Source organism: Ambystoma mexicanum, chromosome 7p (assembly GCF_040938575.1).
Source record: "Ambystoma mexicanum isolate Mex_15411 chromosome 7p, UKY_AmexF1_1, whole genome shotgun sequence".
NCBI lineage: Eukaryota > Metazoa > Chordata > Amphibia > Caudata > Ambystomatidae > Ambystoma > Ambystoma mexicanum.
The window spans coordinates 267,541,644-267,569,157 of record NC_090939.1 but is presented as its reverse complement, the minus strand read 5'-3'; the positions used below and the strand labels follow the sequence as shown (position 1 = coordinate 267,569,157).

Sequence of the window (27,514 nt, the reverse complement as noted above, 5' to 3'; positions counted from 1 at the left end):
GTGGTTCAGTAGAAAAAAATCAGAGAAGCTCAAGAGGAGCCACCTTGAAGAAGCACAAACTGGGAGGCCAGTGCAGGTGAGTTGAAGTTAGCTCAAAAGGGTTTAAAATAGTACTCCAAGCTAGTAAGCACTACAAATGGCAAAAGGTAGATGTACCCCTAGCCCCACAGTACCTGAGAACTGAAGAATTGGTTTCAGCTGGATGCCCTCCTGTTGCAGTGTAGCAGACCCTTGCTCCCGGTCCTGGAAATTGAGGACGTCTGTCGGGCTACTGCGGCAGCATCGGGAGAGGGACTCTGCAGCAATGGATTCTCCAGGATTCAGCAGCCTTTTGTGGTTTTGGCTCCTTATTCGCGGCGCCATCGAATAACGAACAGCTCAGGTTGGAAGTTACTTGATCCCTCGGTCCTGGACTCCTGTGAGGAGACTCTGGATCAGGATTTCCTGCTTCTGTAGGGTCCTCTGGATGCCCACAAAGTTTTAGCCGGATTCGCACTTCCGAAGACAATGCACTCGATGGTCAGGGGTCTCTGAGCAGTGGGCTTTGGAAAGTCACAGCAAGTCAGGGCTCAAGGCTAGTTGGTCCACCAGACCAAGAGAGGATGCCGTCCCGTACGGGTCTTCCCAGTCAAAAAGAAAACTGGGTCAGCACAAAAATGTCATGATTAAAGGCATTTTAAAATAGGACACCTCTCCTGAGGAGCGCTTAAAGATGGATAGCGCTGCCTAGTAACTTTTTATCGTTCCAACTTGGAGCCCCAAATTGGCTAAGTGTAGGAGAAAAAAAAGTACTGTTAGAGTATTACAAAGAAATGTATCCACATTCTTATCCCTGCACCAGTTACTGAACATGTTCCAACAACACCGTTACAGGGACTTTGTTGCTGGCCTTCTGGCCGAAAGCAAAATCTCCATTAAGTCATCCGGGATGTCCCAATCCTTATATCTTAGCCTCTCAGAAACTATGCGTGAAGGCTGAGTGTCTTGACCTCTGGATGGAGAACCTGACTTTCCTCTTGCGAAAGAAGATCCTCCGTTTGCGAAAGATGTATTGGAGGGAAGATGGACATGTCCAGAAGGTCCGGGTACCACGTCCTCCTGGCCCAATCCGGAGCAATTACGATCATGGTTTTCCTGAACTTTCTCAACCTCCCGATTACGTGAGGAATCACGGGGACTGGAAGAAACGCGTAAAGAAGTGGAAAAACCCAGTCCACTACGTACACATCCCCTAGAGCAACACAGTTTGCACTTCCGGTTGGACCCGAACTCGAACAGATCAACTTGAGGTGCTCCCCAAAGGGCGAAGATCTCTTGAAGGACTTCCTGAGCTAGCTCCCATTCGTAGGAGACTGCTCTGCCTGCTCAGAGTGTCTGCCGCCGTGTTTAGCTCTCCGGCTATGTGAACTGACGATAGCGAGATTCCTTCTTGCATTGCCAGAACCAGAGCTGTATTGCCTCTCTGCACTTTGGGAGTGATCCTACGCCTCCTTTTGTTGAGGTAGTACATGGCCACTGTGTTGTCTGTCATTATCAGGATATGATTTCCCTGAACAGAGGGCAGAAAAGCCTTCAGCACCAGTCTGATTGCTCTCCGCTCCAAAAGGTTAATATGTTGTTTGGACTCCGATGGAGACCAACGACCGCTGACTGTCAGATCGTTGGTGTGGGCTCCCCGCCCTGTGAGTGAGGCATCCGCCACTACCGTACCATGGTTGCCAAAAAGGTTCCCCTTTGAGGGTATTCTCCTAGCAAGCCCACCATAGGAGATCTTCAGCCACTTTGGTCAGGACTTGTAGAAGGTCTGACATCTCCCCTGAAAACTGGGACCATTGAGTCCTGAGGGCCCACTGAAGGGATCTCATCCTCAATTTGGCCTCTGGCACCGGAAAAATGCAGGATGCCATGAGGCCTAGCAACCTTAGAAGGTTGAATGCCGGTAGATGTTGGGCATTTTGAAATTTCATTACCATCTGCAGAATCTGGCGAGCTCTCTCCTCGGGAGGCGAGGCTTTCCCTGAGGTAGTGTCCATGATTGCTCCGATGAATTGGAGTTTTTGGCTTGGAATCATTTGTGACTTCTTGTAATTGAGGGAGAAGCCCAGACTAAGAAGTGGCAGGTCAAGGCCAGATGTTCCTGGGCTCGTTCGGATGAACTCGCCCTGATTAGCCAATCATCCAGATAAAGGTAGACGTGAATCCCCCTTTTTCTGACACTCTGCCACCACCGCCATCAGTTTGGTGAAAACCCTTGGGCAGAGGTTAGCCGAAATGGTAGAACCTGAAACTGATAATGAGAACCACCAATTGCGAACCTCAGGTACTTCCTGTGCTTGAGATGGATTGCCACATGAAAATAAGCATCCTGAAGATCCAATGAAACCAGCCAATCCTGAAGCTGAAGAGCCTGAAGGATTTGAGAAAGGGTAACCATCTTGAACTTGTCCTTCCTGAGGAATTTGTTCACATTTCTTAAGTCCAAGATGGGTCACAATCCCCTGTCCTTCTTGGGGATGAGAAAATAAGGGGATTACCAACCCTTGTTCCTCTCCGCTACAGGTACATGTTCTATTGCACCTTTCTCTAGCAGGGTTAAAATCTCCTGCACAAGGAGCGGGTCTGGAATTTTTACAGAGTTGGCTCCTGGTGGATGATCTTAAGGTCTTTGATGAAAAGGAAGACAGTAACCACGGGTCACTATCTCTATTGCATAGGCATCTGACATAATGCCCCGCCATTCGTCCAGATACCAAGTGATTCTGCCTCCCACCGGAGTTTTGTGGGTTAAGACCTCAAAGTGGCTTTGCAGCAGTAGCTGCAGAGGTAGTAGCCGCTGCAGTGGCTGACCTAGCACCTCTCCCCTTTCCACCATGACAAGGTTTTCTCTGTTGGCCTCTTACTGCCTACCCCCTCCCTTTTCCAAAAGAGGAATAAAAGCAAAAGGGCAACTCTTCCAGGAAGATGAGCCTGCATTAAGAGTGTTGTTGAGGTTGTCTTATAGCGGCGCTGAGTGATTTTGCTACCACTTTCAAGGTCTGCAGCTTCTCCAAGCCGTCAAAGGGCATATTAAGTAATCTAGGCTGCACATTAGGTGCAAAACCAGATTTTGTTAGCCACGCAAATCTGCACGAGACCGTGCTAGAAGCCATGGACCTGCTTATACTATTCGCAGTGTCCAATCCAGACTGAAGGCATTCCTACATAGCCTCTTTACCATCCATCACTATAGCCATGAAACCATCCCGTACTTCACCGACCGGGATGCGTTCAGCCGCTGAAGACATGCAGTCCCACAGGGTATAAGTAAATCTTGCTAATGTGCAAGTAACATTAGTTGACTTCAGGGCCATGATGCCCGAAGTAAAAGCTTTCCGGGCCCAAGCATCAACTTTATCGTCCCCGTCTGGTGGTATTAATGGGTAAGCTGACTGCCTAGTAGAGGTAGCAGCTTGAACAACAAGACTCTCGGGAGAGGGATGCTTGGATAAATACTCTGGGTCTGATAAGGCTGGCCTATATTTTGGTACTAGTTTATTTACTGCTGGAATCGAAACTATGCCAATTTGCCATTATCCTTTTTGTAAAGACTTATGGAATGGTAAAACAGGATCTTTTAAGGGACCCTCACTCAGGATGTCAGTCATGCCATCCTGGTCAAAATCTGGGGAAACTGCTTTCCAACCCGTAAAATCAATGACCCTTCCCATAAGAATTCTATAACTGAGATCAGCATTATCTGTAATTTCTGGCTTTTCAAAATCCACTTCAGGTGAAGCGTCTAAGCCACTGGCATTTTTTAGGCAATCATAAAGGTCTGTTATCTTTGATTGTAGGTCCACTAGTTCTTCAGGGACCTCTCTGGCCCCAAATCTGACTCCAGCTGGAGTGACTTCATCTTCGGAGGAATGCTTCTCATATATATAGATGACATGGATGTAAAAAATATGTCTAGTTTGAGGGTGGAAAGCCTTTTCAGGCAAAGAAGGTGGAATTTGTCTAGGCATGGAAAATGGCGTCAACTTGGGTCTTGGTATTAGAGAAGGCCTCGATAAAGGCGTCAAAGGTGTAGACGCTGGCTTTGACTGTCGAAGGAGGCTTCAATGCTGTCGAAGGAGGCTTTGCTATAGCTACAGGTGTCAATGTAATTTTTTGTCAACGGTCTCGACCCTATGGTTGTCGACGGTGTTGAGTTTTGGTTTCGACTTCGACGCTGATTCTTTTAGCCCCGATTTATGCACCGGAGGCTTAGACTTCGAGTGAGGCATCAGGGAACTTTCCCGCAAAGACACTTGTCTCTTTCAACCCTTGCGTGTTTGGATCTTGATTTGCCTCTGTCACTTTGAGTGACTAGAGGCATGATCACCATGCAGCAACTTCGAGGGGGTCTGGGCCGATTTCTCGAATATTTTCAGCATCGAAGCCCTCCCATTTTTTTGGGGAATCGTGCTTTGAAGGGCAAGTTACTCTCCTCTCAGACGAGGAGGAAGAAGACCTTTCACAACGCTTTGACTTTTTCATCCAAGACAAGGAAGACGTCCGATCTAGACCTCGACTCTTGACGAGATTTTCTACTGGATTCATCCGAATCCTTTTGTCTTTTCGAAGACTTATATTTCTCCTCCCCCACCGCCAGCATACTCTGCGTTCCCCAAGAGCCTTATTTGACATGGCCTGACAGGACCCGCACTCATCAACCCGATGGTGTGGGCTGAGGCAACAGAGGCAATTCCGATGGGGGTCGGTAATAGACATCTTCCTGCCACACTTCAGAATTTTTTTTTAACCCTGTCTTAGGTGTGGAAGACAAAGACATTGTCAAAGAAATTCTTGATGCGCCGATCTTAACACGAAGCAGTTGCAACAGAAAAACAGAACCGAGGTAACTGGTGCTGCTCGAACCCTTTATACAGCGGATGACGTCGACACCTGACGCCGGCCCTCGAGGGACTTCGACTCTGCGGTCTCGAACACAGCACCCCCTGGTGAAAACTAAATTCCGAAGCAGCTGAAGCTGGGATACGATTATCATAAGAAGAGGACTACGTGGGAGGACACAATCCATTCGAAAAGGGTAACATAAAAAATGTTACATGAGAAGCTAGACAAAGGGGTTACTAGGTAACCCCTCCAGCACTCAATTGTAAGATAGTGTGTGCTGGGTCTAGAAAGTTACAATGGTAAGTAGAGTCAATTTCACTTTACTGCTCTGGGAAACAGTAGTTGTTCCCAGAGAAAGTAGTTAAACCTTTGGGAAATCTGGAAGACCACCCTGTGTTACTGCACTGAAGGTGCTGTGCGATAAAAAGATGATGCCTATGGAGAGTGCTCCAGATAGGATTTTGAGGTGGGAGTATTTTACTCACTATTTTTAAACTTTGAGAGTAAATGTGATTTTAAGAGGGTAAAAATGACTTTTTCCTTAGAAAGAGTAAAATGTGACATCCAGCGGCTGTGTACAAAAACTGTATGGAAATCATTACTATGTGGCAGCTTTCTGCATTGTCACAGAAAACAACTTTCATTATTTCTTTAAGGTCTAGCCATTTCATATCTCCTGTACATATCTAAATGTTGAAATCACAAAAACCTAGCCAATTACATAGTAAAGCAAACATTAATTGTATTGTGTGTTTTGAGGTTCTATATCAGAATTGTCTTTTAAGGTTTAATGAAAGTCCTCGTTTTCTGGAGCTATTACTACCTAATGGTATGGCAATGTTATGATACAACAGTGCAGAGAGGCAAGGACTCCATGCTAAATTCTATATCTAATCTAATGGTCAAATGGTTACTTATAAAGCACTTTTGGCAAAGCACTGTACATAGAACATATTTATCACAAACCAAAGTTGGTACTCCTTTATCGTCCTTGAAAGGATATATTGGACTTGTCGGGATTCGAACCTGCAACCTAGAGATTGCAGCAATGAGTGCTCAACTGGCTGAGCTATCTTATTGGCTAACATCCTTCAGAGGTCGGTTAACTGAGTATCAACTGAGGTATAATAATCACAGTACTTAGATGTTGGACGAACCGTTCATGAAGCGTTACATAAAGTTAAATACCTAGCTGGATTATCACTGGGACAGGTTTTGCTGAGTTTCTATTTCAATTACCAATGTAACGTTCATTCCTTTATTTTTTTAACAGCACTTGCACTTCCTGGAAGAGTCACGTTTTGGATGTTTTAATTGTAGTCTTAAAGATTTGAGAGGCTAGAACATCTGTAATTGGTGTAATGACAATCACTCACCCTTGAGCAAAGACTGTTGCCACTGACCATTTATAGTAATGTACCCCATTGACTGCAAGGTTAAATGGATGTAAACTAGACTGTGCATAGTCATCATTTTACACACTGTTTTGATAATTAGAGTGTAAATTAAATTACAAGTGTAAAAATGACGTGCCTCTGCATGTTTATTCACACAGCACCGGAACTCTGAAAAATACAATTGTCCAATACTGGTTCGCTTTCACTGGGGGAAAAAAGCCTAATTTGTTACAAAATATTAATTCTCAATTGCAACTGAGTTTTCCCATCTTATTAATTATACAATCCTAAAATTGTAGGAAAATAAATATGCACAGTGCTTCGGTCTGCTTAACGAGCATCAACTGAGAAGCTGAATGGAAAGAAACCATTCCTTTTATCAGTGTGCAGTTTCTTTTTTTGAAAGGCTTCAAAGAAATGCATTCTGTTTCAGAGGTGGCTTGCAATTACATCCATGTAGATAAAAATCAAAAGAAGCCTTCTGGTTTCTGTCAAGTAACCTGCCCTTTGCACTGCCCTCTGCTCTAAACCTGTGTGTAAATGTACACAGGAAAATAATAAAGCTGTCGTATTTACAAGATTTTCATGCGTAAAAAGGCCAGGTACGCACCTTATCTGGAGGCCTGCCTATGGAGTTTGTCAGACTCCACAAATAAAAGAAACAGGTAAAATCCACATTAAAATACAAGAGTGGAAAAAATGGTCTCACTCCAGGATAAAAAAAAAAAAATCAGGTCCTCAAAATCCAGCAAAGTTGCTGGGGGTCTCTAAGGTGGAGGGAATTCGCACATTTCTGAGAATTCTCCCCAACAGGCTGGTGCAGTCTCCCACAGGGTACTGCATACAATCTTGCGTAACAGTGTCTGATGAGCGGCCATCCTGTCTGGCGCGGCGTCCATCTTGTCGAGCTGCATGCCAAGTGCCTGTGTCGTGGTGCCTAGCTCGCTGGGACTGGCCTCCTCCTGGACTCTTGGTGGAGCTCGAGGCCTACCGTGCACCTCAGGACAAGACCTGGTAGGCAAGGAGCCCCCGGTTCAATCACAGTAGTGTTGCGCACAGGCGCCCCCTCAGACATTTGTCCGGTATTAGGGCGTAGCCCCACGGGTGGACACCCCGCTAAAAGAAACTTGCTGTCCCTCAGCGCTTTCTGCCTGCAGGACCTAGCAATCCCTCTGGATGGCGGCCGGTAGCTGAATGAGCCGCGGTACCTGCGCTGGTGGGAACTGGAGCGGTCCTTCACACTCGGGTGTTTCCCAGGAAAGGAATCGCCCCTGCGGGGTGTGATGGAAAAGAGCGGCCCCGCCTTGGGCCTGGACTTGACGTTTTTCAAGTCCTCTGGAGGAGACTTCTCGAAGAACTCCCTCCACCTTGCTAACCTGTTCAGAGATCGCGGTGTAAGCGCGTCGCAGGCAGCGGAGGCACAGAGCGTGGGGAGAAGCGTGGCGCCAGAGGACAGAGTACCTGTTTAAAGATTAGAAGAAAAAGACGAAAAGACAATCCAGGGAAGAGTGCGTGGAATTACAAGGCCGAAGATAAACCCAGGAACGCTGGTGAAAGCAGTCTGTTCCAGTTGACGCGGAAAAGAGGACTGGGAGTGGCGCCGGTGGGTAGAGTCAAGGGGGTGCATGCTCCCATTGCTGCACCCCCCACACGAGCCTCTAGATTTAAAGGCGAAGAAGATTTTTTCTGGTGAAAAAGGTGGTCTCTCCTGTCCCTCGGAGGGACGCCCATGCAGTATGGAGGAAAGGTGACAGTACGCAAGAGTATTACAAGCTTACATTAAAGAGTTGGGGACCTGTATGCCATTACCTCAAGTGGACTTCAGGATAACTCCTCTAAAAACCTTTACACATCCAGTCAAGAGAACGAACATAAAATAAATTCAGCCTATTTTATAGATTGTGCCGTTCCGAACCACATTTAAATATCCACAGTACTGTAGTCTAATACAGTTGCTGTTTCTATTTTTATATTCTTTCAAAGATGCTACCCAATCAGAAAAAGATTCCACAACTATGTTCTCTTTACCTTGACAGAGGACCAAAACTGACGCTGGAAAAATAAGCAAGGTCCAGAATTCTTATTTTCAAGCACACTGAAAAACAAAATGCAATAATTTGTCAATCATGTTTTGAGATCACAGTCTTACAGAAGAGAACCCTTTTCAGTTTCCTTTTTTGTTCAGTCTTTATAGTCAAGCACATTTTTTTGGAACAATTGATACTTAAGCACTCTAGACCAGAAAAAGAAATGCATCATGTAGCTTAAATAGTTGGAAGCCTTTAAAATATGCAGTAATCTATAACAGATGCAACATTAATCTGGCCATTTGCACAATTGTTCAAACAGATTTTCCAAAATCAACCCAGGGATAGATTTTGGGAGGCCAACCTATTATGGTCAACAGTAAAGAAACTGCAGTCTACCAAAACCAGTCAATGCAGAGCGGCAAGGTGTCTATCCTGATCCAAAGGTGGTCTTAGTCAGTGCTTAGACCCCTGGACTGGTGGGAACAACCTGTCCCCACCCCCACTCGAGGATCCATGCCTGCTGAGCCTTCGGAAGTGTGCCTGGACCAACCAGTGGACTGAACAGCTCTCTCCTTTGCTACTTCGCTGCAACAAACCCAGCCAAACAGCTTTGCAACATTCAAACATAAATGTTACATTTAAAATGAGAAAGGGGATACTCAGTATCCCTCCAGCACTTCACATAAGGTGCGGGTGCTGGCGCACCTAATAAAATGTAAACGGGAGCCAAAGATCTTTTCTACCCTTGGGAACAGTAGTACTCACCTCACAAGGTTAGCCAGAGAAAGTTAAAAGGGGAGCCCCTAGGATAACCCAGCAACAATAGGCACTTATTGCTAAAAAGTTGTCAAAGAGGATAACTAAAAATACACTATGGTGAGTCTTATAAATGACACCCTGTTAGGGAGAATTCTCAGAAGTGTGCCAATTCCCTCTACCTTGGAGACCGACCCCAGCAATTTTGCTGGATTTTAAGGACTAGATTTCTTTAACCTGGAGAGTGAGGCCCTTTTTTCCCCCACTTGCTCATCTATTTTAAATGTGATTTCTGAACTTTGTTTCTTTTGGTTGTGGAGTCTGACAAGCTCCATAGGCATCTTTTACATTGCACGGCACCTTGAGTGCAGTGGCACAGGGAAGTCTTTCAGATTTCCCAAAGGTTTAAATACCTTCTCTTGGTGAAACTACTGTTTCCCAGAGTAGTAAAGTGAAATTGACTTTACTTGCATTAGTAACTTTCCAGACCCAGCACACACTATCCTACATTAGGGTGCTGGAGGGGTTACCTAGTATACCCTTTGTCTAGCCTTATGTAACGATTTTATGTTACCCTTTCCTCACTGAATGGCTGGTGGCAATGGTTTACTTTTAACTACCGTGGTGTGCATTTACCGTGGGCTGCGTTTGCAGCTGCAGTAAAGCACCCAACGGTGCCAATTTTGTTAAAATGTCCCCAGTCTTTTTTTGCCAATTCTTTGTGGAAAGGTCCTTCTTGAGATTTACTCTGCGCGTCAAACCAGGTTTGATCCCATTGTTCGCTTTGCCTTTGGCGGGATTCACGAGTGAAGCCCGCCTCTGGCTTTGGGGTTTCTGGGGTATGCAGGAAGGGAGGGCGGTGTCCGAAACTCCCAGTGCTTAGTCTCCTAGGAGACCCAAATGCACTCTACTGACTGACAGCTGGGCTGGAATGAATGGGAGAGAACTGAATAAAAGGCGAGGCTTATGGCTTGGAAAGCAGAGTCGACCACTGGATGAAGGAACCAAAGAACTTGAAGAGGACGCCTGCTGCAACTCCTGGACCGTTGGTTTGCCCGGTGAAGCCCTGCTGCTGTGCTGAAACTACAAATTTGCATCGACAGAGAAGCCCGTGCAAGGACGAATTCTCCCCTTGAGTTGGTGGGACCACTCAACTCCAAAGTAAGCCACCTGGACATCCTTCTCGGATCGGTTTGAATTTACACAGAGTTGCTGCTGGAAACCGTATAGCCAGGGAGAGGAACACCAGATTGTGTGTGTTGCTTTTAAGCTGGCCTAGAGCTCCAGGAAGATCCTCTGGACTCCCAGGAAGCAGGACTGACCGAGACAGAGCCCCCCTCAACAGAGTGCGGGACCCCAGAAGCAAAGAAAGTCCATCTTGACAGCCAGGAACCACAGTGTTACCATTTGCGGTAGTTGTGAGGCGCTGAAACACTGAACAGCCACTGATTTGAAGATTTCTGGTTGCGAGCAGTGACCGTCCCATTGCAGTGCAGGAGTCCTCAGAAGTCCTCCCTCTTGTGCCCACGACTGAGGCCCAGGAACAGTGATATCTGCAGAGCTGCCCAGGAACAGAAGTCATCTGCTGCACTTATTCTTCAATACAAAGGTAATGTAAAAAGTCTGAGAGAATTTACCTCTTGCTGTATAGTTGCTTGCATCTTCTACTACTCACAAGTCTAACGGCTTGTGGCCCTACATTTGATTCTTCTTTCTTCAAAGACTTCTAAAACATTGTGCTAAGACTTTCTACTCACCTACCGGAGTTGCTTCATCGTATGTAAGACTTTTGCCCACTGACTTTGGCTTAGCCTATTATACTGAATGACTGCTTAGGGGATCCAAAAGTATTTGCCTGCTTAAAAATATTTGTGGTCTCTGGTTTTTTCTAATCACCTTTTCCATTTACCAACTTCTAAGAGTTTTCTAAATGCAAACAGTAAGATATTAATGTCCCCAGCACCCTAGCTATTGAAGTAACCTGAGGGTGTAGATGTGTCTGTGGGCCATCCCAAAAGTGCCTTTACTGATTTAGAAACTAAGTGTGTACAGCATTGGAGTGTATTTTTGTGTTACTATTATATTGCTCCCTTCGGACTAAAGCTTATTCTAACTGACTGATAAAGTAATTGTTTATTCAAGAAACCTTGTGTGTGTTTATTTGAATACTTGTCACTGTGAATCTCCAACTCCCCTGCAGCTCACATTGACCCCTCTTGAGATAAGCCTGGCTGCTTAACACTACCAAAACTGTGTAGTACAAGCTTATACCAAAGGTTGGGTTTCCCATTAACTGGAGTCAGGGTTGATGTAGTGTTCCCAAAGAGTACTGCATATAATCTTGCCTAACACACCCATAAAGAGTAAAAGATTCTGCGAGTGTGGGTAAATATTCCTACTCACAGAGGTATGAGGAAAAAGAATCCACCAGTAAAATCAAAGATTTCTGGGGTTGACATGGGCCAGGGCGATTTATCATTACTATGAAAATCTTACCCAACATTCAGAAAACAAACAGTATTTCTAAGGAAGTCAGACATCTAACACATTCAGTATAGGACAACTATTCATGGGGAGTAAAACCACAAGTTACTTTCACATTACTTTACAGTAAGTCAAGGGTGGTTGACCCCGTCAGGAATGCAGTGACGCCCAGTTAAGGACTCACTGTTCTGAATAGTGGAACACAAATTCATGGAACAGCATAAATCGTAAACTACATTTAGGATAACTTCAGTAATATCAGGCAAGTAAGACCTTTTGGTGTAATTTACAATTACAGTTGCTGTTGAGGTCAGTGCAACATAGACCAAGATAAGCAATAACTTCTATACGAATTTAGGATTGCAACAGGCAGAGCAAGGTCAGCTAAACCTGCAGTACACCAAGAATGGCAGACAGCTATTCAAGATAGGTAAAACCTATGGGTGTAATGTACTATTACAGTTTCTTTTCAGGTCAGTGGAACACAGACTAAGGTAAGCAATACGCTTTACACTTATTAAGAATGGCACACAGCTATTCAAGGGAGGTACAACCTTACGCAGATTTATTCTAGACAGTTTAAACAGCCGGTCAGGAGAAGCAAGATCCATTTGGTTAACCTTTATGCAAGATTGTCATATCCATTATAAATCTTCTGGACCTGTGTCAACCCCAGAACTTTTTTGCTGGACTGGTAGATTATGTGTCCTTATACCTTAGTGAGTGGGAATAGTTTTCCACACTCATCTTATACCCTTATCTGTGTCATTTTTAAAAGACTCTCCATAATGTCTTTTAGAAGTTATCCTCTGACAATTTTTTGGCAATAAGTGCCTATTGTTGCTGGGTTGCCCTAGGGGCTCCCCTTTTAACTTTCTCTGGCTAACCTTGTGAGAACTAAAGTTCCCAAGGGTAGACATGATCTTTGGATCCCTTTTACTTTTTATTAGACAAGACCATCATCTCCCCCACCTTATGTGGAGTGCTGGGGAGAGATGGAATATCCCCTTCTCTTTTTACATGTAACATTTATGTTACATGGACAAACCTACCTTTAATGGCTGGTGGGAGTGAATTGTTTCATTAATTCTGTGCAACTTTACTGCAGGCTGTTTCCACAGCCCCAGTAAAGGCACCACTGGGTGCCCATTTTACCAAAATGGACCCAGTCTCTTTTCACCATTTCAGCGTTCCTTGTCCTTTCTTGTTCCTTCTTCTGACATCCCGGGTGGGAAATTCCCTTGTGGTAACTATCTTCGGCGGGAATCCTGTGGATTTCCCACCCAGTCTCCAGAGAGTCCGAAGGCAGGAAACAAGGGAGGAGTCCAACACTCTGCAGCCCTTTGTCTTTCAGCCTGACTGAGAATCCAGTTCAGGCTGGCTGTCCTAAAAGTACTGCATGGGATATTGTGGGCCCGCAAGGTCGCAGCTTGACATGGAATGGCTCAAAATGCAGTTCTTGAGTCTAGTGGATATCACCAGGGTCGCGTTGTCGTTTTCGGAGTCCCCAGGTCACTTGGAAGGAAGGCCTGTTAGGCAGAATTGCAGGCAGTACCCTCTGGACCACTACACACAACTAGGACTACAGGTGTTAGCCAAACTAACCTTTGGTATAAGTCTGTACCACAGTTTTTGGTAGCGAGCTGAGCAGCCAGGCCTATCTCAAGAGTGAATGGGAGCAGTACAAGTAGTTACACAAAGGACTTTCAATCACAGTGGTTCAAGTAAACACTTATACTCAAGGTTCCTTGGTAAAAACACTTATTAATTTATTACACAATTATTTAGAAAACATTTTACTAAGAGAAGGCAACTTATAAACCAAAACAAAAAATCAGAAGGTTTTGAAACAGTTTGAGCTCCCCTGAAATAGGAGCCAATAGCAGTTCAGTACTTAGAAAGGAGCAAAAGGCACAAGGTAAGTAAAATAGACCATATATACTTGTTAGACAGTGCAAATAGTTTCAGTTCACCAGAAGAGTTCAATTCAAGTCAAAAGGCCTAGGCCAAAGTCAACGGGCTAGAAGTATGGATAGGAAAGAGCAGTTCTGGTATCAAACGGTAAAGTCTTTGCGAAAGTTCTTTAAAGTAGTTTAGGCGAAAAAGAATCATATGTCAGACAACAAGCTGATTGGGCCTGCAAGTTGGGAAAGTTTCACAAACTTTCACCGCGAGAGTGGCGTTCTCTCAATCGGGTTGGCACAGTACCTTAGTACGAAGAAACAAATGCTGCTGAAGTCTGAGTTCCTGGCAGGTCCTTTAGATCTCGCTGTTCCCGAGCCTCAGTCGTGGGGACAAGAGGGAGGACGTTGGGGGGGGGGGACTCCTGCAATGCACAGGATCGATGATCAAAGCAAACAAAATGGAGTCGCTTCAGTTCCAGTAGCTGTAGATTAAAGAACACAAGCTGGTGTCCCTCGCCCTGGTTATTCCTAACCAGCCTTTAGAATGGTATCCAGGTGTCTTACGAGGAGCTTATTGGTGCCACCAGCTCAAAGGAAGAAGCCGTCCTTGAAGGAGTTTCTCTGTCGAATGGAGTTTGGCAATTCGGCCCTGCAGCAGGGCTTCACCAGGCAAACCAACGGTCCAGGAGTTGCAGCAGCTGTCCTCTTCAGTTCTTTCGTTCTACCTACCGCAGACACTCTGGAGCCAGAGGCAGGTTTCACTCAGAAACCCTTTCAAAGGCCAACTGAACAAAAGGGACAAAACCTGGTTTGGCGTGCAGAGAAAATCTATAGAAGGACCTTTCCACAGAGAACTGGCAAAAGAGAAAGACCGGGGAACATTTTGTCAAAGATGGCTCTGCGCCATTTTGAAAAAGATGGCTCCTGTGGTTGCTTCACCGGAGCCGCGAACGGTGGCGGTAAATGCAAACCATGGTAGTTCAAAATGAAACCACTGCCACCAGCTATTTAGTGAGGAAAGGGTAACATAAAATATGTTACATAAGAAGTTAGACATCGGGGATACTAAGTAACCCCTCCAGCACTCTATTGTAAGTGTGTGTGCTGGGTCTAGAAATGAAGAATGGTAAGTAAAGTCAATTTCACTTTAATGCTCTGGGAAACAGTTTATCCGAGAGAAGGTATTTAAACCTTAGGCAATCTGGAAGACTTCCCTGTGTCACTGCACTTGAGGTGCTGTGTAACTATGTAAAAGAAGATGCCTATGGAGTTGGTTAGATTCCATAACCAAAAGAAACTGTATAAAATCACATTAAAATACGAGAGAGTGGGGAAAAAAATGGTCTCACTCTCTACAGGTTAAAAGAAAACCAAGTCCTCAAAATCCAGCAAAGTTTCTAGGGGTCCCTAAGGTGGAAGGAATTAGCATATGTTTAAGAAGTCTCCCTAACAGAAACTTTTTCCACACTCACAGACTAATTTACTCTTTTTATGGGTATCATTAGACTCTTCATAGTGTCTTTTTAAAGTGCTCCTCTTTAACAACTTTTTGCCAAGAAGTGCCTGTTACTGGGTGGCCATCGGGGCTCCCCTTTTAGCTTTCTCTGGCTAACCCTGAGAGCACTACAGTTCCCAAGGGTAGAAAGGATCTTTGGATCCCTTTTACATTTTGTTTGGTGAAACCAGCACACCCCACCTTATGTGAAGTGCTGGGGGAATACAATAAAACAAACAATTCTGTTACAGGGACCAGCTTACCTTCAATGGCTGGTGGCAGCGATACATTTTACTAATTTGGTGCATATTTACCCCAGGCTGTGTTCACAGCTACAGTAAAGGCACCCAATGGTGCTCATTTTACCAAAAATGGACCCTGCCTTATTTGTTCACCATTATAGTGTTTGTCCTTCTTCCTCCCCTGCCATCCAGGGCCGGAAATTTCTTTGTGCGATTTTTATCTTCGTCGGGAGTCCCCTGGAATCCCCACCGAGGCTCTGTCTGAAGGCAGAAAAAAAGGGAGGAGTCCAAAACTCCATAGCCCTTTGCCTTCCTCCTTGCCCGAATGGGGACAAATCCTGGTGGGTGGCTGACTGTCCTGATTGGACAATCAGACAAACCCTTGTTGTAAAATGCAGGGAGAGAATGCAGAAGTTGCGCTGTAGTTCCTGTTCAATACTCTGAACCGGGAAGCTGAAGACAATTCGACCACTGGAAGGAAAAGCGGCTGAGATTATTTCCAGCGACCGGATAGCCTGCAATGTAACCTGAGCCTGCTGTAGCCCTTCCTTCCAATCGACCTGGAGACTCTGAAAACGACGACCCAGACCCTTGTGAGACCCAATAGACTTGAGAAGACCGGCATTTTGAGTCATCCCACGCTGTGATGCGACCTTGTGGGGCTGCAATACCCTGGGATCTTGAGCCATTGTGCGCTGCACGTTCTTACGAATTAAGAATGTCGCTGAAACTTTGTGGGCATCTTGCTGGATCTCCAGAGACACAACTAAAGTCTGAAAGGTCCCCTCACCAGAGTGCAGGACCTTTGTAATGACAAGAATCTGACCTGCAATTTTCGGTCTTCTGTGCTAAAAAAGGTGCCAAATCCAGAGCTGCATCCAGCCACGAGCAAATCCTTGCCTAGAGCCTTCCCCATTGATCCCTGCTGCAAAATCCCTTCCAAGGTCCTTCAGTCACCACAAGGACTCCACCAACCAGGTTTGTCTGCAGATCCTGAAGTCCTCCTGCTGCAAAATCTTCTGTGCTAAAGTAGTGTGCTGGATTGGGTATTTACTTACCTTAAGTCTCTTCTGATTCCTGTGTAGTTTTGGGGTGTTTTCTGTGATTGGGAGGCCTCAGTTAGGGAGAATTCATATTTCTGTGTTAATTCCCTTCAGCCTTAGAGACCCCCAGATCTTTTGCTGGACTCTAGGACTTTTAGTTTTTAATCCTGGAGAGTGTGAGCCCTCACCCTCATGTACTTTTGTTTGATTAGAACTCTGTGTTTCTATGATTTTGGAGTCTGACAAACTCCATAGGCATAAACTATCTTACAACAGGGTGCTGGAGGTGTTACTTAGTATCCCCTTTGTCTAGTGTCTCATGTAACATTTTTATGTTACCCCTTCTACAATTAATGGCTGGTGGCAGTGGTTTACTTTTTTCCTACCATTGTGTTTTTACTGCGGGCTGCAATTGCAGCCACAGTAAAGCACCCATGAGTCTTTAAGCCATTTCTTGTTGGAAAGGCCCTTCTTGAGATTTACTCTGCACGCCAAACCAGGTTTGATCCCGTTGTTCGTTTTGTCTTTGGCGGGGTTCAGTGCTGAAGCCCGCCTCTTGCTGCAGCGTGTCTGGAAGGGCAGGTAGTGAGGGAGGTGCCCGAAAATCGCTGTGCTTGATCCCCCTTGGTTACAAAATGCACCCAAAAGGTGATTGGTATCTGGTCTTCCCACTAAATTCATTTCCAACTAATTTCATTCATTGAAATGCTTTTCCATAGAAAAACATTCATTGAATGAAATTCGATGTATTTCGATGGAATTCCAACACAAACATACTCTTAAAGTAGATGTATGGCTGTGTTGGACGTTGGGTTGCAGAAAGGGTTACATTTGGAAAATGGGGTTGGGGATCCCTGGGGTTGGGGGGGAACCCCCCCTAAAAACAAAAGTCAGTGAGCTGGCCAGTGTTAAAATTACAGTTTTCAGCCCCGGACAGCTACCTGAAACATTCATATATTCGACCGAAGAGTGTCGATGGAAATACACTTTGCAATAGAATACATAGCATTTCGATAGATTAATTGTCTGTGCTTTTTTCAATGGATTTAATTTTCGATTAAACATGTTCGATGGAAAGACCAGAAACCAGGTGACTGGCTGGCTGGCTTTGGAGGACAGCCACCCTGCTGCGTGACTGACAGCTAGGCTGGAGTGAATGGGAGAAACCTGCATAAAAGGCAGGTCTTTTGTCTTGGAAGGCAGTCTCGTCCACTGGATGAAGGAATCCGTAGAAGAACTTAAACACCTGCTGCAACTCCTGGACCATTGGTTTGCCCGGTGAAGCCCTGCTGCTGTGCCAAAACGCCAAGCTCGCATCGATAGAGAAACCCCTGCAAGGACGACGTCTCCCCTTGAGTTGGTGGGACCAATCAAGTCCAATGTAAGCCACCTGGACATCCATCTCGGAGCCGATTGAGTTGCTGCTGGAAACTGTATAGAGAGGGAAAGGAACACCAGATTGTGTGCATTGCTTTTAAGCTTGTCTAGAGCTCCAGGAAGATCCTCCAGACTCCCAGGAAGTAGGACTGACCGAGCCTGAGCCCTCCCCCCCCCAACGTAGTGCGGGACCCCAGAAGCAAGGAAAGCCCACCTTGACAGCCATGAACCGCAGTGTTGCTATTTGCGGAAGATGCAAGGAGCTAAAACACTGAACAGCCACTTGTTTGAAGATTGCCAGTCGCGAGTGGTAACCGTCCTATTGTAGTGCAGGAGTCCCAGGAAGTCCTCCCTCTTGTACCCACGACTGAGGCCCAGGAACAGTGAGATCTGCAGAGCTGCTCAGGAACAGAAGTCATCTCCTGCACTTTTTCCTCAATACAGAGGTACTGTAAAAGTCTGAGAGAACTTACCTCTTTCTGTACAGGTGCTTGCATCTTCTACTACTCAAGTTTAACAGCTTGTGGCCCTACATTGATTCTTCTTTTTCTTCAAAGACTTCTAAAACATTGTGCAAAGACTTTTCTTACTTACCTGCAAAGAAGCGCTTCAGCTTATATAGACTTTGGCTTAGCCTGTTCGACTGAATGACTCTTATTGGGGGATCTGAAAGTATTTGCCTGCTTAAGAATATTTGTGGTCTCTTGTATGTTCTAATAACCTTTTCCTTTGACTTAATCCCAAATGATTCTAAATACAACAGTGATATTAATGTCTGCAGCACTCTATTTTGTGAAGTATATTTGATTGTTGATGACCTATTGCTCCCTTCTGAATAAGGCTTACCCTAACTGATTGATAAATTAATCCTAAATGACTGATAAATTGTTTATTCAAGAAACCTTGTGTGTAAGAGTACTTTGAATACTTGTCATTCTGAATCTCTAACATCCCTACAACTCACATTGACCCCTCTTGAGATAAGCCTGGCTGCTCAACGCGCTACCCACCTGTTTAGTACAGACTTATACCAAAGGTTGAGTTGCTATTGGCAGGTCAGGGTTGTTGTAGTGCACCCAAAGGGTACTGCATACAATCTTGCCTAACATGCCACCAGCCATTAATTGTAGAAAGGGTAACAGAAATGTTACATGAGAAACTAGACAAAGGGGATACTAAGTAACCCCTCCAGCACCCTATTGTAAGAGTGTGTGCTGGGTCTAGAAAGTTACAAATGTAAGTAAAGTCATTTTCACTTCACTGCTCTTGGAAACGGTTTATCCAAGAGAAGGTATTTAATCCTTGGGGAAATTTGGAAGACGTCCCTGTGTCACTGCACTGAAGGTGCTGCGTGCCACAATGTAAAGATTGGCTGGAATGAATGGGAGGAAACTGGATAAAAGGAGAGTATCTTGGCTTGGAAGGCAGAGTCGACCACTGGAACGAAAAGAACCGAAGAAGAGCTAGAAGAGGACAGGTGCTACAACTCCTGGAAAGTTGGTTTGCCCGATGAAGTCCTGCTGCAGGTCTGAATCGCTAAGTTCACATCGACAGAGAAGCCCTGCAAGGACGATTTCTCCCTTTCAGTTGGTGGGACCAATCAACTCGAACCGTAAGCCACCCAATACCATTCTCGGAGCTGGATGTATTTTCCTCAGAGGGCTGCAGGAAACCAAAAAACCAGGGAGAGGGATACCAGTTTGTGTGCTTTACTACAGCTACCAGAATGGAAGATTTGCCAGTTGCCAGCTTTGTGACCAGTCCCAGTGCAGGAGACCCCCGATGTCCTCCTCGTCTCAGTATCAGGGAGCATTCTCATAAATGTGCTAATTCCCTTCACCTTAGAGACCCCCAGCAACTTTGCTGGATTTTTGAGGACTTTATTTTCTTACCTGGAAAGAGTGTGAGCTTTTTTTCCCCCGCTCTTTCAGTATTTTGATGTGCGTTTTACACTTGTGTTCTTTGATCATGGAGTTTTAAGATAACTCCATAGGCATCATCTTTTCATGTGTGTTACACAGCACACTCAGTGCAGTAACACAGGAATGTCTTTTTAGACTTCCCAAAAGGTTTAAATACCTTCTCTGGGATAAACTACTGTTTCCCAGAGAATGTAAAGTGAAATCGACTTTACTAGTCTTTCCAAATTCATAGACCCAGCACCCACCATCTTACAATGGAGTGCGGGAGGGGTTACATAGTATCCCCTGTGTCTAAATACTCATGTAGCAGTCAAATGCTACCCTTTACTATTAAAAAGGCCGGTGGCTGTGGTTTTATAATGAACTACCATGATTTTTCCCAACCGCGAACACTGGTAGCTAAAAATCACGGGAGCCATGTTTTTTAAGATGGCGCCTTAAGCCCCTTTGTTTAAACGGGACCCGGTCTTTTTTCGCCATTTCGTTTTGGAAAAGTCAGCCCAGTGTTTGTCTCTGCGCGCCAAACCAGGTTTGGTCCCTTTGTTCGTATGCATTTGGAGGGCTTCAGGACTGAAGACCGCCTATGGCGTTGAGTGTCTGGGATAGGCAGGAAGAGAGGGAGGTGCCCGAAACACCCTGTGCTTAGTCTCCTAGGAGACCCAAATGCACTCTGGTGTGATTGGCTGGCTGACCGTCCGGCAAGGACGGTCACCCTGCTGGGTGAGCGACCCCTAGGCTGGAATTAATGGGAGAAAACTGTTTAAAAGGTGAAACTCCAGGACTGGAAAGCAGAGTCGACCACTGGAACGAAAGAACCGAAGTAGTGCTGGAAGAGGACAGCTGCTGCAACTCCTGGACCATTGGTTTGCCCAGTACAGCCCTGCTGCAGGTCCAAATTGCCAAGTTCATCTTGACAGAGAAGCCCCTTCAAGGACAACTTCTTCCTTTGAGTTGGTGGGACCAATCAACTCTTAAGCCACCTGGATACCATTCTCATGGCTGGTTAGGATTAACCAGGGAGAGGGACACCAGCTTGTGTGCTTTAGTCTACAGCTACTGGAACTGAAGCGACTCCATTTCGTTTGCTCTTTCGACGATCCCGTGCAGTGCAGGAGTCCCCCGACGTCCTCCCTCGTCCCCACGACTGAGGCTCAGGACCAGTGAGATCTGCAGGACCTGCCAGGAACCAACATCTTCAGCTACTAGGAATGCAGTTTTATTTAGGCAAGATTGTATGTAGTACCCTGTGGGAGACTGCACCAGCCTTGTCCTCCTGGCAATGGGGAACCCAACATTTGGTATAAGTCTGTACTAGATAGGTTGTTAGTGTGGCTGAGTAGCCAGGCTTATTTCAAGAGTGGCAATGTGAGCTGTAAGGTTGTAACAAAGGTTCACCATGACAATTATTCAAATAAACACTTAAAGGCAAGGTTTCTTGATAAAACTATTAATTTATTTCAGTCAGTTATCTAAGCCTTCTGCAGAAGGGAGCAAACCTGTAACACTTATAATATACTTCAAGCACTTTCTCTAAAACAGTTACCCATTGGGGATGGCACACACACTTCCTACACCCTCAGGTGACTTAAATTGCTAGGACACTGTGGACCTTGAGTTATCACTAGTACATTTAGAGCAATACTGAGTCCGGTGCAAAGGATTAGATATGTGGAAGAAAACAAACAATTCATGAACTGGTAAGCACTGATTAACCCTCATGTTAGGGTGAATTCTCAAATGTGCAAATTCCTCTCTATCATAGACACCCCAGCACTTTTGCTGCACTCTAGGACTTTTTAATTTCTAACCTAATTTCTAACGCTCTCATGTATTTTAATGTGTTTTGGACTCAGTTTTCTTTTTGGTTGTGGAGTCTGACGAACTAGATAGGCATCTTTACATTGTGACACACAGCACCTTCAGTGCAGTGACACAGGGAAGTCTTCTGGATTTCCTGAAGGTTTAAATACCTTCCCTTGAATAAACTACTGTTTCCAAGGGCAGAGAAGTGAAATTGACTTTACTTACATTTTGTAACACAAGACAAGACTGAGGACGTGTGGAGACTCCTGCACTACAATTTCAAGGTCAGCGGCAGCAATGTACAAACTTCAATTCAGACGTACATCGCTGTTTCAGCTCCTCGCATCTATAGCAAAAAGCACCACCGCAGTCTCTCGGAGAACACTGTAGAGTTTCCTCTAATCTGGGGTCCAGCACTCTTGAGGTGGCTCAGGCCTGGTCAGTCCTGCTTCAACGTAGTCCGTGGGATCTTCCTTCATCAAACATCTGTCTTCAAAGTGATGCACTCCAATCTGGTGTTCCTCTCCCTGGCACTTCGGTTCCTGCAGCAGCATGGAAGTACAGCCAGCTCTGAGGGGATATCCAGATGAGTTCACGTTGGAGTGGATTGGTCCCACCAACCCAAGGGAGAAGTCGTACTTGCAGGGCTTCTCTATTCGAAACGAATTCAGAGCTTCAGCACAGCAGCAGGGCTTCACCGGGCAAACCAATGATCCAAGCGTTGCACCAGGACACCTTGTTCTGTGAAGTGGTTTAAGCCGATAGGGCCGCCAGATGTACCTTTAAGGAATTGAATAATAGGCTGGAGTCTAGTAATTTAAGCATGTATTGTAGAATGTTAGCTGTAGAAAATTCTAATGGATTTAGTGATTGTGATGTGCATCATATCACAAATATTTTCCACTTATTAAAATAGCAGTGCCTGGTGATGGGTTTTCGTGCCTCCTTGAGGATATCATTACACCTTTGTGGAAGGTTTAAGTGGACAAATTTTGACTTCAGGAGCCAAGCTGCTAAGTTCATTGATTATGGGCGTGGGTGGAGGGATGACCTTGTGTTGTATCAACATATTGTATGGGCACAGGAGCTTGATAGGGTCGCACATCGTCAGTTTGAGCAAATGTGGAAACCAAGGCTGTCCCGCCCACATAGGAGCAACCAGGATTACGGTTAGTTGTTCCTGGTCCATCTCGTGCAATATCCTGCTCAGGAGTGGTGGGGGGAGGCGGAATAGTTGGGCAGAAAGCAGAAGCAAATTTCCCTGACCAGTTCATCCATAGGGCGTTCCCCTTGGACCCTGGCTGGGGAAACCTGGACGCAAAGTCTGGGCATTGTGTGTTTAGCTTTGTGGCAACCAAGTCTATTGGGGGTGACCACAGTGAAAATATTCTGTCTAGGATCTGTGCCAAGTTGTGGTAGGCAAAGTTTGTATGCAGTACCCTCTGGGAACACCACAAACAACTCTGACTACAGGTAGAGGAAACCCAACCTTTGGTATAAGCTTGTACTACAGTTTTGTTAGCGTGTTGAGCAGTCAGGCTAATCTCAAGAGGGGTCAATGTGAGCTGTGGTGGAGTTCAAGAGAGATTCACAGTTACAAGTATTCAAATAAACTCTTACACAAGTTTTCTTGCATAAACAATTATCAGTGAGAACAAGCCTTCTTCCGAAGGGAGCAATATAATAGTAACACACATACACTTCAGTTTCTAAATCAGTAAAGAGTCTTTTGGGATGGCAGACAGAGACAACCTACACCCACAGGTGACTTCAATAACTAGGATACTGGGGTCATTAATATCTTATTCTTGGCATTTAGAATAATCAATAGAAATTGGCAAAAGGTAAAGGTTATTAAAACAACAAGAGATCACAAATATTCTCAAGCAGGCAAATACCTTTGGATCCCCCCTTCGAAGAGTCATCATTTCAATCAAGTCAATGGCCAAAAGTCTTGCATAGGATGAAGCACTTCTGGGTAGGTAAATGGAAAAGCATTTGCACAAGTTCTTAGGAGTCTGATGAAAAGAAGAATCAAATGTAGGGCCACAAGCTGATTAGAATTGTGAGTGCTAGAAGATGCAAGCAACTCTACAGCAAGAGCTAAATTCTGACTACAGTACCTTAGAAATGAAGAAAAGATGCAGCAGATGACTTCTGTTCCTGTGCAGCTCTCACTGTTCCTGGGCCTCACCCGTGGGGACTAGAGTGAGGCCATCGGGGGACTCCTGCAATGCACTAGGACGGTCAAAATTCACAACCAGCAAACTTCACTTTCAGTGGCGGTTCAGTGTTTCAGCTCCTCGCGTCTAACGCAAATCACAACACTGCGGTTCCTGGCTGTCGAGGTGGACTTTCATTGCTTCTGGGGTCCCGCGCTCTGTTGAGGGGGCTCAGGCTCGGTCAGTCCTCCTTCCTGGGTGTCCGGAGGATCTTCGTGAAGCTCTAGGCCAGCTTAAAAGCAACCCCCATAATCCGGTGTTCCTCTCCCTGGCTATATGGTTTCCAGAAACAACTCTGGAAATTCAACCAGCTATGAGATGGATGTCAAGGTGGCTTACTTTGGAGTGGATTCGTCCCACCAACTCAAGGGGAGAAGTTGTCCTTGCAGGGGCTTCTCCGTCTATGCAAACTTGACGTGTTGGCACTGCAGGAGGGCTTCACCGGGCAAACCAACGGTCCAGGAGTTGCAGCAGGCATCCTTGTTAGGCAAAGTTTGTATGCAGTATCCTTTGGGACCACTACACACAAATATGACCACAGGTGTAAGCAAACCAACCTTTGGTATAAGTCTGTACTACAGTTTTGGTAGCGGAGCTGAGCAGCCAAGCTGATCAAGAGGGGAATGTGAGTGGTAATGATGTGATTGTAAGACCTCTGTGTAACAAGTGTTCAAGTAAACTCTTACACTCAAGGTTTCTTTGATGAATACTTATTCATGTATCTGTCAGTTAGAAAACATTCATAGGGAGGCAATATAATCACACAAATATACTTCAATATTGTTTCAGAATACTTTCAAGAGGAGTAACAAGGCAAAGATTAGAACATGAAAGGTTACTATTATTCTTAGGCGGTGCAAATACTTTGTGTTCACCAGAAGAGTCAATTCAATGGGCTTAAGTCTTGGATAGGGTAATACAGTTACTCACTGTAGTGAACTCCTAGTCCATAGTCGTATTTCCTCCATACTTTTGGGACATTCCGTCCTGTGGGACGGGATCGGAGCACTTTTTGTAAAAGCATCAAATTGAAAAATGTGTCCTTTTTACGTGGTGTACCGCAAGCGGCCGTAACCCTGCCCTCCTGAGCTCCTACCCGCGCATCGCCCTTCAGTCCTTTTCTATCGCCAGGTCTGAGACCATTTAAGCAATAATAAAGGATACTTATTAGAGGGGACGGCAGGCGGGCGTATGGAGGAAAGGAGACCATTGACTAGGAGTAAGGTAGTAACTAAGGTGAGTAACTTTATTCTAATCCTACGTCCCATCCCCTTTCCTCCATACTTTTGGGAGATTACCAAGCACTCCTTACAGGATAACGGGTGGATGGAACTCCTTTACTGAAAGAGGTTTTTAAGCACAGCTTGCCCGAACTGAGCATTAGCCCTGGAGCTCAGGTCCAATCAGTAATGCTTCACAAAAGCTGATGGGAAGCCCACGTGGCTGTCTTGGCAATGGTTTCCCAGGGAACATATTTTTGGAAGGCAATGGTAGTTGCCCTGCCCCACACAAGATGGGCATGAATTCCCTTTAGTGGTTGAAGGCCCTGAACAGAATACGCTTCCTAGATACAGGAAGCAATCCATCGGGAGGTAGTTGCCTTCGAAGCCGGCTTTCCTTTTGGGTCCCCGAAGGTCACCAAGAGCTGGGAAGCACTCCAAAGATTAGATGTTCTGTCCAAATAAAACTTAAGAGCTCGCCTTACATCCAAACTATGCAGAACCCTCTCGGCATCTGAAGCCGGTAGTGGGAAGAAAACTGGTAAGGAAATAGACTGGTTCAGATGAAAATCAGAAACCACCTCTGTAAGGAAAGGGACTGGTCCGGAGGACATCCTTATCCTTGTGAAAGGTGAGGAATGGATGTTCTATCGACAAGGCCTGAAGCTTGCTTACACACCTTGCTGAAGTTACCGCAATCAGAAAGGCCATTTTCCATGAAAGGAATTTTTAGTCTGCCGTAGCCATGGGTTCAAAGGTTTTATGACAAAGCAGTAAGGACCACATTCATATCCCACTTAGGATGCGGGCTGCACACAGGTGGATACACATGCAACAGACCTACAAAGTGCCTTTTAATGACAGGGTTTGTCAAAGAAAAAGAGCAAGAGTCCGTGGACAGATAGGCGGCAATAGCTGACAAATAAGTCCTACAAGACAAAACATGCATGCCTGAAGCTGCCAGATGAGAAATGAAAGACAGCACTGTGTCGATATCAGCTTCTCTGGGATCCAGCTTTTTTGTTAAACACCAGTGGCAGAAACCGAGCCATTTGCTCCTATACTGAGACCTGGGTTCTCTATCTGCTTGGATAATACGCATATTATCGGCGGACAAATTGAAACTCTAAAGATTTGAACTCAGGCACCAAGCCGCCAAGCTGAATGATTGTGGGGAGGGGTGCTACAACTGCTGATCGCTCTGGTGAAGCAGGTCGAGAATCAGCAGAAGCCTGATCGGAGAGCAGACTGACAGATGCTGAAGCTCAGAAAAACAGAATCTGGCTGGCCACCACGGGGCTGTTAACAGGAGAGTGCAATTCGACGTGTTCCTGAGCTTGCATAGTGCCTGGTAAATCAGAGGAAGAGGCGGGAAGGCGTAGGCCCTCATGTTGTGCCACAGAATCTCAAGAATATCCCCCAGCGAAGAGGCTCCGAGCCCGTTCCTGGAAGCATAAAGAGAAAGATTCCTGTTCAATGACATCGCAAAGAGGTCCACTTCTGGAGTGCCCCAAAGGCCAAAAAAGTTGAGGATCTCTGTGTTCAGCTCCCACTCGTAGCTGACCACCGCTCGCCGGCGGAGAGAGTCTGCCGTTATTCAGCTGACCCGGAATGTGTACCACCAACAACCAAACACTGTGCTGAATGGCACATTCCTAAATCTAAATGGTTAGATCTACAAGGGGAAGTGACCCTGGTAGGTGACCATGGAACCCCCCCTACTTGTTAATGTAAAACATGGATACTGCATTGTCCGTGCGGATGCGGACCACCTTTTTCACAGCCCCTGCCTTGAAAGCTTTGAGCGCCAGGAAAATCGCCATACGTTCCATATAATATGTGAAATTGTCTGTCCTGCGGCGACCACAGGTCGAAAACCTGAAGATGATCCATCGTCACTCCCAACCTGATAAGGGAGGAGTCCGTCGGAATGGTCACCTGAGGGGCTGGCTCCTGAAAGGGTGCACCCACGGACAAATTGCTGGAAGAAGACCAAAGGAGATCTGTCATGTAGGGTGGAAACGGGATCATTTTGATGTCCGGGTCCAACGCCTGGAGCCAGGAGCTCTGAAGAGCCAACTGCGTAAGTCACATCTTGAGACGCGCCAGGAGAACCACCAGGCGGACATGCTGCCATCCTCTCCACGGTAAAGTATACCCTGCAGTCGATCGTGTTCCAACAGAAACCCAGGAATATCAGGTGCTGAGCCCGAGAGATCGTCATGGAGGATTTCCGCCAGTTCACTGACAGCCCAAGACTGAACAGGAAGATCGCTCGAGCCTTTCACCCGACAGGGACTGCACAGAAGCCAGTCGTCCAAATATGGATACACACGAATACCCTGTAGCCTTTAAAAAAAGCTGCAATGACTAACATCTTTGTGTAGACCCGCAGCGCAGAGCTGAGACCAAAAGAGAGCACTCGAAACTGATAGTGCTCCTCTACCAGGGAGAACTGCAGATATCTCCGATGCGGGCTCCAGATCAGGATATGCATACAAGCATCCTGAAGGTCCACAACGCTAAGCCAGTCGTCCTGCTGAAGAGAGGATTTTATTTGGCAGGGTGTAATCATCTTGAATTTCTCTTGGGGGAAGAGAAAGGTTGAACTAGGAAAGGTCTAGAATAGTGCGCAGGCCAACCTGGTTGGGTTTTGGCACCGTAAACCGAGGAGAGTAGAAGCCCTCCCCTCATTCCACTAGGGGAACATGTTCTATAGCCCCGAGATCTAGAAGCTTCTG

The 27,514-nt window shown here is 45.7% G+C and overlaps 1 protein-coding gene across 3 annotated transcripts in view; it reads right to left on the bottom strand.

Moving 5' to 3' along the window:
- The window catches only part of PAXBP1 (PAX3 and PAX7 binding protein 1), a 503,587-nt gene that overhangs the window by 67,315 nt on the left and 408,758 nt on the right, over window positions 1-27,514 (bottom strand). For 2 of the 3 annotated variants that reach the window (XM_069636333.1, XM_069636334.1), the window contains exon 15: window positions 8,304-8,370. The exons of the other annotated variant lie outside the window; for it this stretch is intronic. In XM_069636333.1, coding sequence (XP_069492434.1) covers window positions 8,304-8,370 — 67 coding nt within the window. The remainder of the gene's footprint in view (window positions 1-8,303; window positions 8,371-27,514) is intronic. 3 annotated transcript variants of the gene reach the window in all.